This window comes from Triturus cristatus, chromosome 11, assembly GCF_964204655.1.
Source record: "Triturus cristatus chromosome 11, aTriCri1.1, whole genome shotgun sequence".
Lineage (NCBI taxonomy): Eukaryota > Metazoa > Chordata > Amphibia > Caudata > Salamandridae > Triturus > Triturus cristatus.
Genome location: NC_140594.1, coordinates 934,630,214 through 934,643,806, shown reverse-complemented (window position 1 = coordinate 934,643,806; position 13,593 = coordinate 934,630,214). Strand labels below are relative to the sequence as shown.

General features: G+C 46.2%; 1 protein-coding gene across 2 annotated transcripts in view; it reads right to left on the bottom strand.

The window, feature by feature from the left end:
• Positions 1–13,593, bottom strand: part of KLHL6 (kelch like family member 6) — a 601,696-nt gene that overhangs the window by 159,933 nt on the left and 428,170 nt on the right. For both annotated transcript variants that reach the window (XM_085634931.1, XM_085634932.1), the window contains exon 4: positions 5,602–5,839. In XM_085634931.1, the coding sequence (XP_085491057.1) occupies positions 5,602–5,839 (238 nt within the window). The remainder of the gene's footprint in view (positions 1–5,601; positions 5,840–13,593) is intronic.

Here is a 13,593-nt window from a genome sequence, read left to right as displayed (position 1 = left end):
GAATGTTAGGTGTAGAATATGTGGATGTCATAGAATGTTAGTGGGGGGAGATTCAGACTGGAGTGGGAGGTCGTGGTGAACAGAGACCGTTGATGCCTTTCCACCTTTATTCTTGATTAAACATCTTATCAACATTATCTAACGTGTGAAGAGCCTACTTTCAACAGGGTCCCAGCGATTCTACGTGCTCCAGACCTTGTCTTGACCCGAGTCGTGGTTGTTATACCACTATTTTAGTATACGGTTTGGTCTCCCCCTGGAGCCCACTGTGTTTTGTGCTACTTACAATTGTTCTATTGACCCTGTATTGTGTGCTTTGTATTCTATCCTCGTGTAGAGGATACTAGAGAGTGTTATATTAATAAATACCTAATTGTATATAACTACTGTGTGGTTCTCCTTTCATTTAGTCAATGTAGGAGGTGATATTCTGGTAAAACAAGCTGCTTTACATTCCTTCAAGATTAAACCTGAAGGCTGTTCTCCACAGCTACCACTAGGATAGGATTAGTGGACAGCATATACCAGGCCAACCTTTCACATGCACCAGATTCAAAGGACAAGTAAACTGTGGCTACGGGTAGATACTGGATAGCTCTGTTCTCTTACTGGAACCTAACCTTGCCTGACACTGGACTGCGGATTATGAAGAACTATTTTGATGTGTGTAACTCTGCTTGCTATATGTGTATTGATTGGTGCTTCAAAGAGGGCCCTGCTAGCCTCAGATTTGTTGCTGTTTAGTTTTTCTGCAAAAAGGCAAAATAATAAAATGTATTATAAAAAAAGGAAAATGGGCCATTATATTCAATATTGTTCAGAATAGGGTGAACCAAAATATTTTGCCCGGGGCTCCAAAAATCTTTAAAACGACAATTGTTTTGGGCAAGGATGAACAGAAGTGTTTTTCTAAGTAGTTTTAGTAGGTAAAAAGACAACTTCATCACTCTCCCGATTTGTGAGTTAGGGCATTCTAGAGGGTGCTAAGGTTTTTTACCTTTATTATGAATGGGACTTTATCCTCAAAGAAAGTTATCGGGGGCAGAAAGAGTAATTATTTAAGACTAAAGAAGGACCAAGCACCATGATTTCTGTCTTTGAGCCATTAAATTTAAGGCTGATCCGACGCATTCATGTTTCGATTGCCGTAAAGCCATTTGAAATAGTAGAAAATTGATTCCCTTCACGTGCACCACTCAAGTATAAATGAGTTCCATCAGTATATCAATGGAACATTAGCTTGTGGGATTTTGGGAAGTCCACGAGTTATTTAATGTACACGCTGAGGAATAGGGGTGACAAAGCAATAGGCCGACACACTCCACATGTCACTGAGCAAGGAGGAGAAATGATTGTGCCTAATTTTACCTCTCAATCTCATTTTTCTTGAAAGGGGTTTACATCTTTGTGATTGACAAGGGCCACTGATTTTAGTCTTTGCAGAAGGAGAGTGTGGCTCTCAGTGTCAAAGACAGCAGACACGTCGAGGAGGATCAGCATGCAAACCAATACCTGGTCAGCTATCTTGAGTATCATCCCACATGACTGTGAAGTGTTTCTGTCATGTGTTTTGGGTGGAACTCTAATTGGTTGATGTCAAAAACGTTGTTGGATTAAAGGTGGGATCGAAGGGGAGAGGTGCTGCTTTTTTCATGAATTTCGAGATCCAAGGGATCCCTGCGACAGGGTGGTGTGGGCTAGGGTCGGATGGTCTGAGCTTGGCTTTTTTTCAGGAGGGGATGATTTTAGATTTTGTGTAGTCGGTAGGACTTCAATTTGCAAATATTTGTTCATATACATTGAGATCACGAAACAAAAAATGTTTGCATGTTTAGAGGCTGTGTCTGTTAGTCAGGTATTCACAGAATTCTTGCTTTGTTTGAAACCATGGAGGAGGTTGGAGATATGGGCCTCAGCACTTCTGAGAAGTTGAATGCCTAAGGCTGTTTCTGATTTGGCGATATGGGGTTTGGGTCACTAGGGATGAAGAAGCAAGGTTGCAATGTTGGTTATGATGTTATACACTTTTTCTATGAAGAAAAAGCCTGGGCATTGCAGAAATCTTGAAACTGGAGACCATGGCTATGATGTAATGAGAAAAAGAACAATTGATGGACAGAATGCAGAACAATGTTATACATTCACCCCAGTACAGCGATCTGGGCCTAAATCCATCGTTTGTTTGCTCACCTTGCCATTCCAGTTTAGACCTAGCCATATGCAAATCAGTCTTGACCCTGCGCCCAATGGGAACAGTCCAGACCGAACTGCCAGGCCAGGTCCTCCCTGGACTGAAAACAAGCATCCTAGGACCGGGTTAGCTTTCAGCCCTCATCAGCCAGGATAGCTTGACTCCAGTGGCATGTAGAGCACGGTACCCACGTCTGTTCCCACGAGGCACAGGGTCAAGACTGATTAGCATATAGCTATGTCTGAACTGGGGTGGCAAAGTGAGCTAAGGAATGATGCTGGATTCAACCCAGATCAGTTACTGGGGGTGAGTGTTTGAAAAGTTTCAGCACTCCGTCCATCATCTCCTTGTGTTTGCTTTGTTCGCCCTAAGTTGGCAGGTATGCCCAAATGTGGGTCCCTTTCTCATTCAAGCTAACCTGGCTGAAGAGGGCTGTTAGCCCAAAACTGGTCCCAGGATGCTTGTTTCCTGTCCAGGGAAGACATGGCTTGGCAGTTCGGGCTTGACTGTTCCCATGAGGCACAGGGTCAAGGCTGATTTGCATATAGCTGTGTCTGAACTGGGGTGGCAAAGTGAACTAAAGAATGATGATGGATTCAACCCAGATCTGTGACTGGGGGTGAGTGTTTGAAAAGTTTCAGCACTCCGCCCATCATCTCCTTGTGTTTGCTATGATGTAATGAGGGCTGGTGAATTTTCTTTGGTGAGAATGTCTTGTGGTAGGTGGGGTTAATCTGTTTCAGTGGTATCTGTGCAGGCAGTTTCAAATGTGGGACATTGTTTATTGAGCCATTTCCGAGACTCAGAAAACCAGGGGTTATTTCTATTACTTTGAGCATTCTTCTGAATGAAGCACGTGTCAGCTGTTTTGCTGATGCCTGGTTGTAGAAATTGTCTGAGATGGCTAAGAGGATTGTTTATATTAATACAAAGAGTTTTTCAGCTAGATTGGTTTGAAAGACTTGGGGTTTGTTTTTCTTTTGTTAAGAAGAATGTTGGGTTGTCCTGGTTTAGTCACATTGAAGCAGACACTGTAGTGGTCTGACCACATGCCTGAGGAGGTTGAAGTCGGCGATCTGTAGACCACGGTGACCTACATCTAGGCAATTAGCTTTGATGTGTGTGAGATGTTGGAAGTTCTACAGATTGGAGCCTTCACAGGTGAGGATGGATTCTCTAGATAAGGCTATGGTTTGGTCTTTAAGCCAGAAGCTGAAGTCTTCCATTACGAGGATGTGATTAAATAGGAGGAACTGGTTGGTAAAGAGGGTGCTGAATTCACAAAAGAAGGTTTCAATGTTTCTATCTCAGCTTCTACATTTTCTTAAAATGCTTGATCCTGGACGTTTGGGACCTCATTTATGAAAACAGTTCATTGCTGTGTGAAAACAGTGATCAGACAGTTTTCACTGTGCCCTCCTTGAGACATGGTGGATGCGTCATATTTACTGTATGACGCATCATGTCGCAAGGAATCAAGGATACGTCAGTATGACTGACGTATCTGTGGGTGCAAAAGTGATGCATTGCTGGGGTTTGACTGAAAACAGACACAACTCCAGCAATGTGTCATTTCACATGGGGCACGCCCCATGTGAAAGGGCATGTGTCAGTCTTACGCCTGTAGTGAGGCAGGTGTAAGATATTGACGCAGTAGCCTCCTAGAGGTGGTGCATTGCGCATTGGTACTTTATTTGTAAATCGACAACCTGCTATATTATCTGTATGACAATTTAATTATCTTATGCTCTCGACTCCAACTTGTACATTGACATTTTAACTGTGTCTCACTTTATGTATAGGCGAATTACATGCTTGATCCTTAAGTAAGATATGAAAAAGTTGTTGAAAGATCGATAAATTCTTTTAGATTGTAAGCAGGTATGGTGGACTACTTGATTTCTGAACCCTGCCAAAATGAGCAAATTGGTGCATACTCTGATTTGTGATTATGATTGAGGGGATGTAAATAATCAAATTGTCTATTAATTAAGATATGAAAGAGTATGCTGCTGATGGTTGAAATGTTTTCACCGATATTTTACATTGTGAAGGTTTTGTAATGTTTATGGTTTTAATTGACTAATAAACTACTTATTCATTCATAGAGGTGGCGCAGTGAAATCTAGCAGATTTCACTACGCCACTTCTACGAGGCTTTTAGCGGGGGAGCGCCCACCCTGCATACATTATACCTGATGCAGGTATAATGTAGCGCAGGGCTTTACAAAGATACGCATCTGCTTAGATGCGTCCCTTTGTGAATAGGGCGCAAACGTGGCACATTTTTTACTCCACTAGTGCGTCACAAAAAGTGACAAATGGCAGCGTAAAAGTGTCGCAAGCCCTCATAAATAAGGCCCTTGCTCTTTATGTGCCTGTTGTTCAGTTCACTTAGCTGCTGAAATTTTGATAGTGAACAGGGGCGATTCTGTTTTCAAGAGTAAGTTACCAAAAAAGTGTATTATTTCTTTTGACCACCAATGCATAACTCCTGTTGCCGCACAGAAAGTTCTATTGATCAGGTGCACCATGGGGTAATTTGCATCACCACGCTGCACTGGGAATAGTAATTGGTTTCAATCTGAAATGCTCATTAAGGGAACACCCATTTGGGGATACCTTACCATCCAGAGGGCCTCTGCACACAGCAAACGTACTTTACATTATTACATCCAGATACCATTCCGCCGTGCTATACTTACTAGATTCCTTCAAACCACCAGCTTCACCCCCTGCCCCCCTCATCTTCTCATTGGTGGCTGCTCCCCTTCTCCTCAGCCCTCTAGTCTAAGGTCTCTGATGAAGCCACTTCGACATGCTCATAGTTTCACTTTCAGCTAGGGGATAAAAATAGTCATAGAACATTCGCTGCCTTCCGTTTGAAATTCCGTGCAAGCCAAGTAAAGAAAACAAAATCGTGTGACCTCCGAGGAAATCGCGAGAGTTGGCAGGCTTCCCAGAATGTTCTGTGCTCTGCCTTGCACGCGCCTCTCCCCGCGCATGCTTAGAACTTGCCTTGTCTTTGTTATTAGTAGCCTGGGCACTTGGGCCTGCTCTTGTTCGGGTTATTTAAGGCTCAGTGGGTTAATGTGAAATACGTTGAGCAGGAACTTGAGACATGCTCTGTTGTCCAGGCTGTAGCAGCAAGACTGGCCACAGAAAATGAGAGTTGCAAGTTGATGATTGATGCAAGAATGAGAAATCAAAGCGTGAATGCGTGCATGCTTTATTCGGCAGTGGTCTTGGACCAATAAAAGCAGTAAAAACAAGTTTGAGAAAGGGAAAAAAACTGGTCAAGTAGAGTTACAAAGACCTCAATAACGCTTTAAGCAGGGTTAGCATATGTATCCGAGCACAAATTATGATTGCAAGCAGGTCGGTACTAGCTAAGCCAAAAACATCCTCACCTGAAATGTAGACTTCGTTTTTAAATGTAATGCAAGAAAACTCCACCCATTTCTTGTTTTCGCTTTCAGTGTCCTGCTCTGTGATCGGCAGTTTAGCCACTTCCAGGCGGCTTCTCCTCAGCGGGTCGAGACAGGTAACTTCAGAGACGAATTTTTCATCTTTTGTGCACCCTCCTATTATCATAAATACCTCAGACTGGAACTCCTGCATCCTTGGCTTTGTCCTTTCTGAGATGATCTAAAATGTAAAGAAAGTCATGTGAACAAGAGTATGGCTGTTTTTATTAAATCAAATGTGTATGTAATATGTATCTTAAGAAACCATTGAAACCGCATCATATGTCCTGGAATTGACTTGTTATCATGAACTTTGTACTGCATCATAAAATATGCAATAGCAGAAAATGATGTATAAATATATTTATGTACTTATCCAGATTGGGTGTGCATTAACTATAAAATTCAAATTCTGCAGAATATGAATGTACACCTCTATGGCATTCAGTAATTCACAACTGATGTGCATAGTCAGTTACTCCTGCATTAGCTCAATAGGTCAGAGTTAATGGCTTTATACAGTTTTTATAATGGAACTCGATCACTAGGAGTCGAGCATCTTTATCTGATGCTAGGAAGATGTGGAGAATAATGATGGTGACCTTGAATGTTGACTGGGGGTGAGTGCTTGCAATGTTCAACACTCCGTCCATCATTTCCTTTGGTTTTGCTTTGTTCGCCATAAGTTGGCAGGTGTATGCTCAGACGTGAGTCCCTTGCTCACTTTGCCACTGGATTCAAGCAAGCCTGGCTGAAGACGGCTGAAATGCCAGAAACCGGTCCTAGGAAGCTTGTTTCCGGTCCAGGGAAGACATGGCTTGGCAGTTCGGGCTGGACTGTTCCCATGAGGCACAGGGTCAGACTGTTTTGCATATGGCCATGTCTGAACTGGGGTGGCAGAGTAGGCTAAAGAACGGTGATGGATTAAACCCAGATCATAACTTTTTCTTAGACAAATACATTCCAGAAGGTGAGGATGGGCATAAAGAAGAACCTTACTGAAGTTACATCACCATGCCAGGCAACCAAAGGCTCAGCTACATTATTATGGAACACTGGCAGAAAAGGGATAACAATGTCAGGAAAAAGGGTGTAAGTGATATGATTTGATAGGCTCCTCAGGGAGCAAAACTGAGGTACGATTCATTGGGGAGATTGGCAACAAGGTCGCACAACATTATGAGCAGTACAATGTCAGAGAATATTGTGGAAATGTTAGCATATCATTTGGAAATATGGTGAAAGGCATGGGACAACATCATGGAACACTGTAATTGGGGGTGAAAATACAGCAAGGAATATTATCTGTGAGGGAAGGAAGACCATGAAACACATGGGAAAGGATGTGAAAAACCCCAGTCACCGTTGTATAGGGGGAGCACATTACCAGAGACGGTTGTAGATGGAATTGGATATAATGAATGAACACTGAATGAGTAGGGAGACAAGGAATAAGGTGCTCGGAGGAACCACATCTGACAATATAGTGGAGGGGTAGCGCTGTCTCTAGGAACTTTTTTGTAATATAAATATGTTATTGATTTTCTTACTCTCATACCAGAAAAAGAAAAAGGAAAAAGAAGCTCTTGACAACAGAAACAGCATGAGGTAATAACGCACATCTAATCATTGCCAGAAAGGTCTCTGTGAGAAATTGGTTTTAGGTTGACTGGGGTCAAGCAACAGCCACAATACCTTGCCTTGTGAACCACATAAGGTCACTAAATTAACCTGTGCTTAACCCTGGGTAGCTTAGCACAAAAAGAAGTCAGGCTTAACTTCGAGGCAATCTGTAAAGTTTTCATGCGGCACACAACAGGAATAAAGTGAAAAGACAGCACAAGAAAAATCCTAAAGCAGTTTACAAAAGTGAAGTACATTTTTTTAAAAACTGACACCAAAACTACAAAAATCCACTCATTAGAACCAGAGCTGTGAATTTTTCAAGTTTGTAGTAAAAACGAGTGCCTAAAAGATCAAAGCGCCAACCGCGGACATCTAGTACTGCAAGACCGGGTCAAAGTCGAAAAATATGGCTGACTGATGACTCGCGGTTCGGATGCAAGAAGTGGATTGGGCCTAGTCAGCGCTTACCTTCAGACTTTGAAAGATTTCTGAGAAAAATGTTCTGAGAAGGTAGAGTTCAATGAAGCAAGGCTCAAGAAGGTGTCGACGGAGGGAGTGTCATCGTCGGATAACCTTGGATCAAGCCTGCAGTGAAGATTTCTACGTTCGGACTTAGTCTCTAAAATGGAAGTCGAAACTCTCCAGAGGCATGAGACCGAGGGCTGTAGCCAAACGCAATTCCACAAGGTCAGATACCCCTTTGGCGAAGGACTGTAGAAAAGGACTTGCTGTTGTGGAGAAGAATATAGTAGGAGAAGCCACAAAGTCAATCTGACCCGTGAGGCACCTGAGGTGGATAGACGAGCAGGTTGGTCCCGGTCTCCTCCTGGTTCTCAGAGCAGTTTTTAGACAAAAACATCCTAAGTCCCCACTTTTGGATTTTGGCTATCTGGGCACCTTAGCACCGCCTCCAATGCTCCAGGACTGGAGGTGCACCACTTGAAGGGTCAGGACTCACTCAGGCTTGGTCCAGGTGTGGGCTCAAGATTAAGGAACCCTTTTGTGTCCCTGTGGCTCTGAACAAGAGGCTAGCTAACTAGCCTATGTGAGTCACTCCAAAGGTCCTTGAGCAGTTGAAGATCCAATCCTTGAACCCAGGCAGAAGGTAGCAGAGCAGAAGGACAACAAGGCAGCAATCCAGTAGGGCATCCTTCCAGCAGCACAGCAGCCCTTCTTACTGGCAGAGGTGGGAGAAGCTTCTAGACTTTGGCTTTGAATTGCATGAAATTTCCAGGCTCCACTGCCCTGGCTCCAAGCTGGATGCAGTGACAATGTGAGGTTGTTAGGCCCTTTGTGTGAAGGCAGAGCATGGGCTATTCAGTTGCAAGTGGGGGGGGGTGTCAGCAAATGGCCCATTCAGGCACACCCAATCCCTTCAATGTGAGACTGTCTGGGACGAATTCGCAAAGTCTAACTGTCAGGTACATCCAGTCATGTGACCCAGGCCAGGCTACCAACACAAAAGGGCTAAGGGAAGAAAAAGGGCAAATTTCCAAAAATTGATATTTTAGAAATTGTAATCAAGTACCCCTTAAATAGGGATTTTCATTACAATTCCAATGACACCAAGCATGACCTAGCTACCAGCTCTTGTTTGGAAAATACAGCTTTTTAAATGTAATAAGGAATCCTCAATGATATCCTATAGGAGGGGTTGGCCTCATAGTAGTGAAAAACGAATTTAGGAGTTTTCCACTATCAGGACATGTAAAACTCAGAAGTACATGTCCAACCTTTAACTACACAGCAGACTGCCCTATGAGCTACCTACGTAGGGATGACTTATGTGTAGTAAAAGGGGAGTTTAAGGCTTGACAAGGGGGTTTTAATGCCAATTCGATGTGGCTGTTCAAAACTGCATCCAGGCTGCAGTGACAGGTCTGGGACATATTTTAAAGTGCTTCTTAAGTGGATGGCACATTAAGTGCTGTGGGCCCACTGGGAGCATTTCATTTACAGGCCCTGGTTATATGGTATACCATTCTACAAGGGACCTATAAATAAATTAAATATGTGAGTTAGGTATAAGGCAATATAACGATGTTTGAAGAGAGAGCGCACAGACACTTTATCACTTGTTGATAGTGGTGAAGTGCACAGTCTTAAGGCCAACAAAAATGAGTTCAGCAAAATAGAGGCGGTGAGGCAAAAAGTTTGGGGGATGACCACCCATAGTCTGACAGGTCTAACAGTCACCCACTGCGACCCTACTACACATGACAAGTCAACTGTATTACACATTAGTCTCCCTTCACCTCACCCCCAACGATGTGGGTCATTGGAGTAGTTCCAGATTTTCTCATCCAAGTCCCGGTGTGAGTCTTATACAACCTTATATATATGGTTGTCTATCTCCTCTGTAATGTGGAGGACTGTCAGTTTCGGGTCTCGGATAGGGTCCAGCTTAACACACGCGCTAGGCTCCTCACCACTTGCTCCCAGAATGGTTTAAATTTTGCAGATCCCCAAACTATGTAAAGAGGGTCTCCCTCTTCTGCAGTGAACCTTAAACAATATGGCAAGGCGCTGGCTCCCATTTTCCACAGCCTGTCTTGTATGCAGTTCATCCTGTGGAGGTATTTAGATTTTATAAATCGAAACTTTGAGGTTATGACCGATTCAGGAGGTGAAGCCAAGACCTCCCTCCAGTCTTTCTCAGACAGTTGTTCCAAATCCCCTCCAAGGCCTTTCGTAGACAAGAAAAATGGTCTGGTAAATTTATCACCAGTGGACAGTAAACTTGAGATATTTTGTGTTTGGTCAGTGTATTTGTTGGACCTAACGTCCTAAAGGTAGCTTGGCTCAGGCCAACAGGCTTTTACCCCCTCATAGCGCCTTGTGTTTTCATCACACCCAGCTCACAATTTAACGCCACACCACTCAAAAAGGACACCACACCGATTAACTTTTAAGGTTATTTGAACTCTTTATCTGGTCTTCTTACACCGGGATGCTCAATGTCCCCTTTAAGGACAAAATGTCTCCTCACAGTCCCGGTTCAACAATTCATTACCTCACAAGATAAATATTCCAACTCATTTCAGGATACACATTTCATCTCAAGTTAAACATTTCATGTCAGGATAAACATTTCATTTCAGGATAAACATTTCATTTCAAGATAAACATTTCATTTCAGGATAAACATTCCATTTCAGGATAACCCTTTCATTTGCCAGTACAGTTCTGTTGATATGACTCTAGCACCGCAACCATTTATTTACAGTATACGGTTTTTCTCTAATCTAGGCGATATTCCCCTGATAACTGGAGTCGCTTTCCGCTATTCTCTTGGACTGGCAGACGGCCTCTGGTAGATTCTCATTACTCCTAAAGACTGGTGGATCAAGGACCGTGCTGCTGGCAATTACCGAATGACACCCCGGCAGTTTATTCATAGGCTCTTTAGTATCAACACCAATCCCCTCTGACACGACCTCACTCCTCAACCCTGGTTGATATCAAAACCTAGTCCGCTGCCCTCAGCACCATGCAGGCAATTACCACCCTCTTGACCTCTGTCTCGTGTGCAATCGGGACCGTGTACAGTTTTCCACAACTTGGTCTTGGGTTCACTCTTGGCTTAATGGTCCCCCTCTGCATGAATGCGGCTCTCAGGTGTTTTGTCTCCCCCCCTCCTCCTCCTGCTGTTTACACCCCGCTTACTGTCTCTGTGGCGACCTTCTTACGCTGTTCCTCCGGACCAGGAGTCATGTGCACTCCCCCCTGGGCACACGGAGTCCACAGTGCTGACAGGACGATCTTTCCACTGGGGGGGGGGGGGGGGAAACGAGTCACAGGCCACACCCCCGGATCACCTCCCCGAGGGCTACCTGTCTAGTGGGGCTCCTCTGCTTCCACAGAGGACTCTACCGGCCGAGCGTCGACCCGATCTCCTCCGCGTCTTCTGGGAGGCGCGCCCGCAGCCGCCCTACGTAGCGCGGCTTGCGGGGGCGCGGCCTCGCTTCTTCCGTCAACAACCGGGCGGCACCTGAGCCCCACACACGTGATGCTAGGAAGGCCGTGTCTCAGTCTGACACGTCTCCGGCTTCCGGACTACGCTCTCCCCTCAGCTGTGAGGAACGCAGTGGCTGCCCTCAGATTCACACCACGGGGTCCCGACACTTCCCCGCTGCAGCCTCTCCTCAACTGGGTGATGCGGCGGTCACTCACAGGCCCACACCACGGAGTCCCCAGGCAGTCCCTCCACCCTGGGGCCGCGGCGGTGAGTACTCCGGGCCAGGATTTCTGCTGGGGGGCTGAGAATAAGGGGCAGGGATCGTCCCAGACTTGATGGGAAAGCCAGCCAAACCCTCCACAATAGGCCCCGGGCCTCTCTCTCTTTTAGACAGAAACAGGGGACAGTCAATAGGCCAATTTTACTAGATAAATCCAGGCCACGACAGGGGTGAGAGCAGGATATGTCCAGATGGCGCTTTTCCCCTGGGTCCAGACCCTCAGAGATTCTGACTTCTCGGAGGCTTTTGAAAATGATGACCCCCAAAGTCTCTAAAGGTGCTCAGGGACCGGTCAGAAGGTAGGGGGTGGTATCGGCTGACTCTGGAAGACGCGCAGACCCAAAGGCCTGTCACTCCCCTATCTAGCGCAGCCACCTCCCCACACAGGTGCCTTACTCCTGACTACCTCGCAGCTCGCCCCCAATCCTAAAATGGCCGCCCTCCTGCACCTCTATTTATCACCTGGGGCCTGACTGGCCAGAGGGGCCCAGAAGGTTCCGGAACCTCTCATGGCAGTCATGGCCCAGATGCTAAGGTGACAGTTGGAACCACCATTTTAGGAATCTAACCTCCCTCTTCCTTTTTCTTCAGCGAAGCACCTTGCGCCTCTTCCTCAATTAGTGAGGATGAGGCGCCCAGAACCTCTACATCAACATCCCCAAAAAATAGTTAGGTGGACAGAGGAAAAAAAAATGAGAAGGGGAAGGGACAAAAGAGAGAGAAAAAATTTAAAATGAGGAGGGAACTGCCAAAGGGCTGACAGGTCTAACACGCGTCCCCCCCAGCTGAAAGTGGGGAGAGCTACCCAACCCCTTGGGAGTCCTCTTCACTAAGGCGGAAGTACCTGGATAGACCGTCAGCATTGGCGTGGTCCACTCCTGGGCGATGTTCCACCCTAAAGTCCATTCCCTGTAGGGAGATGGACCACTTCAATAGCTTGGGATTCTCGCCCCTCATTTGCATCAACCACCTGAGGGGCCGGTGGTCGGTCTGAACCAGGAAGTGCGAGCCAAACAAGTACGGCCGCAGCTTCTTCAGAGCCCATACCACCGCAAAAGCCTCCCTCTCAATTGCACTCCACCTCTGTTCCCGGGGGAGTAGTCTCCTAGATAGGAAAACCACCGGTTGGTCTAGACCCTCGTCATTAAGTTGCGACAGTACTGCCCTGATGCCATGCTCCGACGCATCCGTTTGGACGATGAACTCCTTGGAGAAGTCAGGGGCCCTGAGAACAGGTGCCGCACACATTGCCTTTTTCAAGGTGTCAAAGGCTTGTTGACACCCCTCGGTCCAGATTACCCGTCGAGGGTGCTTTTTAGAAGTGAGCTCAGTCAAGGGGGCCATGATAGTACCATATCCCTTGACGAAGCGTCGGTAGTAGCCAGTGAGGCCCAAGAAGGCTCGGACCTCCGTCTGAGTCTTGGGGGGTTCCCAGGCCATGATGGTTTCAATCTTGGCCTGAAGGGGTTGCACCTTGCCCCGACCCACCAAGTGACCGAGGTACACTACCGACCCCTGCCCGATCTGGCACTTACTGGCCTTGATCGTTAGACCCGCTTGCTGCAAAGCCTGAAGGACAGCCTGAAGGTGACACAAATGGTCCTCCCAGCTGCGGCTGAAGACAGCGTTGTCATCCAGGTACGCAACTGAAAAGGCCTCCATTCCGGAGAGGACCTGGTTCACCAGCCGCTGGAAAGTGGCAGGGGTGTTCTTGAGCCCAAAGGGTATCACACAGAACTGGTAGTGACCCTCAGGTGTGGAGAAGGCTGACCTTTCCTTTGCTCCATCTGTCAGGGAGATCTGCCAGTACCCGGATGTAAGGTCAAAGGTACTGAGATATTGGGCAGCTCCCAACCGGTCAATGAGGTCATCCGCTCTTGGGATAGGATGAGCATCTGTCTTTGTCACAGAGTTCAGTCCCCTGTAATCCACACAGAACCGGAGTTCTGGGGTAGTGCCCGGCGGGGCAGCTTTGGGTACCAGTACCACCGGACTGGACCAGGGACTGCTTGAAGGCTCAATTACTCCCAGCTCTAGCATCTTGGTGACTTCTCCATGGATGCTGGCCTTC